Here is a 4,542-nt window from a genome sequence, read left to right as displayed (position 1 = left end):
AGTTTCAAATAGTGTGTAAATTGAATACACTTCATCTTGAGCATGTTTAGTGCCACTTTTGTAAGTGGCCCCGCCCCCGTCCTGTCCCGGCCACGCCCCTTTCCGCTTTTTTCATCACTAGCCACTCTCATCCCTGTAGAAGAGATAACAGAAAATGGAGAAACGTAGCGACAATCTGGAGAAAAGTGGGTCGAAGATCGGCCCGGTTAACCGGCAGCTGAGGAAAAGTTATGATGTAATTTACATTTCAAAAACCAGAAGCCATTCATTTACGAATGTGATTGCACTTTGGTTTACATATTTAAATGTTGAGATATTAAGATTTGAATGAGGCAAAATATAACATGCTTTTTCTCTCAAATATATTGTTATAATCATTTATTTCAGATGTACTGTAATTATTTTCTGTATAAAAATTAATTTGGTGTTCAAAAAGTCTTTTTTCAAACTTGAGTTTTGAAAAGGAGGGTGTCGTCTTATAATCAGGGCTGTCTTATATTCGGGCCAATACGGTATATGTCTTTATTGAGTGAAATTTGTGTTTAACTGGCTGGTGCCCATGGGGTACACAGCTGTGCACAATCAAACAACAGACTCTATACAATAGCTTCACCATTATTATGTGGAAGAAAAAAAATAATGACGGTGATGATGATGATAATAATAACAACAATACAATGTATTTGCCTAGCTCTTTAAAAGACACATTACCTTTACTTTTAACAACATTCAATAAACATTTAGGAACCGAGAACAGAAACCATTGAGGCTTTCTCGGTGGAATTCTTTGCCATTCTTGCGTGATGTTTAGCTTCACCTGTTCAACAGTCCGTGGTCTCTGTTGTTGTATTATACGCTTCATAACGCGCCATTTTCCATGGGAGGCAGGTCTGGACTGTGGGCAACCAAGTCTAGTACACGCAGTCTTTTACTCTGAATTCATTGCTATTGTAACACGTGCAGAATGTGGTTTGGCATTGTCTTGCTAAAATAAGCAGGGGCATCTATAAAAAAGACATCACTTGGATGGCAGTGGATATTTCTCCAAAACCTTTGAGCAATAATGCATCACAGATGCTGCGTTTTCAACTTTGCGTGCTCAACAGTTGGCATGATGCTTTTCCTCAGGAAGAGGCAACGTTTACAATTTCCAAAAACAATTTCAAATGTGGTCTCGTCAGACCGCAAAACACTTTTCCACTTTGCATCAGTCCTGAAATGAACTTGGGCCTATGTTGATAAATGGCTTTTGCTTTGCATAGTAGAATTTTAAGTTGGGATGGAGTGACATTGGTTTTCTGATGTGGTGATATCCTTTACACCAGGCATGTTCAGCTCCGGGCATGGAGGGCCACCGTCCTGCCTGTTTTCCAGCTCTACCGGCTGCAACATACCTGATTCAGGTGGTCCGCTCATCAGCCAGCTCTGAAGCAGCATTAGAACGATCCTGATTATTCGAATCAGGTGTGTTGCTCCTGGGAGAGCTGGAAAACAGGCAGGACAGCGGCCCTTGAGGACCGACTTTGGACACCGCTGCTTTAGACATTGATTTTGCTTTTTGATGCAGTGCCACCTGAGGGATCGAAGGACACACACATCCAGTGTTGGTTTTCAGTCTTGCCGTTTGCATGCAGTGATTTCTCCAGATCCTCTGACCGTAGATGATGAAATCCCTAAATTTCTTGCAATAGTATGTTATAGTATGCTGAGGAACATTGTCCTTAAACTGTTCAACTATTTTCTCACGCAGTTGTTCACAAAGAGGTGAGCCTTGCCCCATCTTAGCTTGTGAATCAGGCAAGCTCCTTTTCTTCCCAATCATGGCACCCATTTGTTCCCAGTTAGCCTATTCCCTTATGGGATGTTATGAACAGATGTTTCAACAGCATTTCTTTTCGGCCAACTGTCCCAGCATTTTTGGAATGTTTTGCAGCCATAACATTCGCCATAACATTCGAAATGACTATTTGCTAAACAATCTTGCGCTTGCTTTTGCTATAGCATGTGCTTCCCCCCCGCCCCATGCACGTAGCAAACACAACAGCGTGAGGAGACACTGGGTGTTCACACGGCACACATTTGCTCCGGCGCTGCACCAATGTATTTTGTTGCGATATATTTTACACCAGAGCAAATTTTGTGGAGCGGTCGCACGTACAAAGCCGCTGAGTGTGTCAGCGTCGGTTCAGCTCCACTTGCGGTCACATGGCAGTTTCTGCAGCGGAGCAAAACGACAGAAAACAAATGAGCTGTCGTGTTGGTTCTTTTTAAAACTTATACACAACTCAAGCAACTACTGTACGGGCACGTCCTTCTCCTTCTCGGTGTCCGTGCCTTCTGCTCAAGAGTGACTGCCCCCGAAAACGTAAATCAACGATGACTTCAATGACACTCAGAAAGCAAAAATTTAATGCGCCAAACAGAAAAATCAAGAGAGGAAATCACAAAATAAATTCTATGGGAGGGCTGGGGGGCGGGGGGTTGTGAATACACAACAAAGGAACAAACTACACAAACAACTCTGAGACAGTCCGGTCTCCTACAAAAGGAAAAATGACGTTTGGGGACTATTCCGCCCCCACGTTCTAGTTGAGATGGTATAACCCAAGAGGTGCTTGCTACATTACCAGCCATGTCTTGTGTGTTCTAGTTGAGATGGTATAACCCAAGAGGTGCTTGGTACATTACCAGCCATGTCTTGTGTTGTTATTAAACAAACACATGACGGAAGTCCGACAGAGCACGAAAGCAATGCATTCTCACGGTACGTAATCAACTCTTGTCATGCGTAGCGAGGCTACTCCCCCTTCGCAAACAAGCATTTGCTCCGGAGCAAATTGTAGCGTTCATACGTACCATTTTACATCGGTGCTACCCCACAAATGAGCATTTGCTCTGGAGCAAATTTTTAAACCACCTCCCTGAGGTGGATCAAATTTGGTCCGGTGTAAGCTGTTTAACGGCGCTACGCCGGAGCAAATTTGCACGTGTGAACGCTCAACTGGCGCAGCGCCGGTGCTGTGTGTACTTACATAATTTTCAAATGTACTGGTCGAACAAAGGCCAAATGCTAAAAAAACAAACACTATTTTTTAACCTGCATGCCCAAGTCCATAACCTGTGGCATTATGAAAAAAAAAAATGCCAAGATTTTAGCATAAAGCCTACAAGTACATTCGAACATGCTTGCAAATATCCTGGAACGTACTCACAAGTATGTTTGAACATATTTACTTGTTAAAAATGTTTACTCCACATTGGCAGTTCCATGCTTCCGTAGTTGATAAAGCAGAGCGGCATTTGTTATTCAGCCTATGGTATAACCCAAGAGGTGCTTGCTACTGTTACCAGCCATGTCTTGTGTTGTTATTAAACAAACACATGACGGAAGTCCGACAGAGCACGAAAGCAATGCATTCTCACGGTACGTAATCAACTCTTGTCATGCGTAGCGAGGCTACTCCCCCTTCGCAAACGAGCATTTGCTCCGGAGCAAATTGTAGCGTTCATACGTACCATTTTACATCGGTGCTACCCCACAAATGAGCATTTGCTCTGGAGCAAATTTTTAAACCACCTCCCTGAGGTGGATCAAATTTGCTCCGGTGTAAGCTGTTTTCCGGGGCTACGCCGGAGCAAATTTGCACATGTGAACGCTCTACTGGTGCAGCGCCGGCGTAGCGCTGGAGCAAATCTTGCCGTGTGAACATCCCGACTGATGAGAGAGTACACAGCTGACTAGACACTGATCAGAGTCAACCACGTGGCTGGGCGGGGCTGCACAGCCAATCAGATCACAGGATAAATCCACTCGTCCTGTCAGTGGGCGATGTCGGCGCCGGGAGCCAATCATGAGCACAGCCATGTACAAAACCTCTGAGTCATTCAGCATTTTTTTTCTGAATACAGTACTTTGGGAAAAAAAACGCGATGTAGTGAAGCCGCGATAAATGAAGGTGCGATATAGCGAGGGATCACTGTATTCTGTTTTTATGTATAACACAATGACCCAAATTCATTGGAATTGGGTTTGTAAATCGTAATAGGCACAAGTAATGGTGACTAGAATCAGCAGACTTGGCAAGTTGTCAACACCATGGCTAGTATCGGCCCAATACAGTACCTATGCCTGGTATCGATACTCACGCATCCCTAATTGACAATAAATATCAAAAAGAAAACAAATGACAACTACCCCATTTATAAAATGGATTCACTTATTTTGATGTGTGCGATCAGTTTCCCATTCTCAATGTATTCAGATTCTCTCTCGTTTTGCTTCAGGAGTTGACGCACAGAGTGTGAGGACTGCTGAGAAGCTGACATCCGCTCTCAAGTTATCAGGCTTGATGTCAGTGACACAGGTGAGTATAGTTGGAGATTACCAACCAATACTGGTTACTGTGATGTTAGAACCGTTGTACAATTGGAGTTAAACCAAAATTTGGATCAAAAATAAGTCTCACAGTTAAAAAAATCTTGAGAGATTTACCTGTCATGAGATGTATTATTCTGAAAAAAAAGCTGCAATTGCAGAGAGAA

The 4,542-nt window shown here is 43.2% G+C and overlaps 1 protein-coding gene across 4 annotated transcripts in view; it reads left to right on the top strand.

Moving 5' to 3' along the window:
* Positions 1-4,542, top strand: part of ciapin1 (cytokine induced apoptosis inhibitor 1) — a 25,040-nt gene that overhangs the window by 11,447 nt on the left and 9,051 nt on the right. For all 4 annotated transcript variants that reach the window (XM_019865272.1, XM_019865273.1, XM_019865274.1 and 1 more), the window contains one exon: positions 4,285-4,364. In XM_019865272.1, the coding sequence (XP_019720831.1) occupies positions 4,285-4,364 (80 nt within the window). The remainder of the gene's footprint in view (positions 1-4,284; positions 4,365-4,542) is intronic.

This window comes from Hippocampus comes, unplaced genomic scaffold, assembly GCF_001891065.2.
Source record: "Hippocampus comes isolate QL1 unplaced genomic scaffold, H_comes_QL1_v1.1 scaffold180, whole genome shotgun sequence".
In the NCBI taxonomy this organism is placed as follows: Eukaryota; Metazoa; Chordata; class Actinopteri; order Syngnathiformes; family Syngnathidae; genus Hippocampus; species Hippocampus comes.
This window is presented reverse-complemented; position numbering and strand designations above follow the sequence as displayed.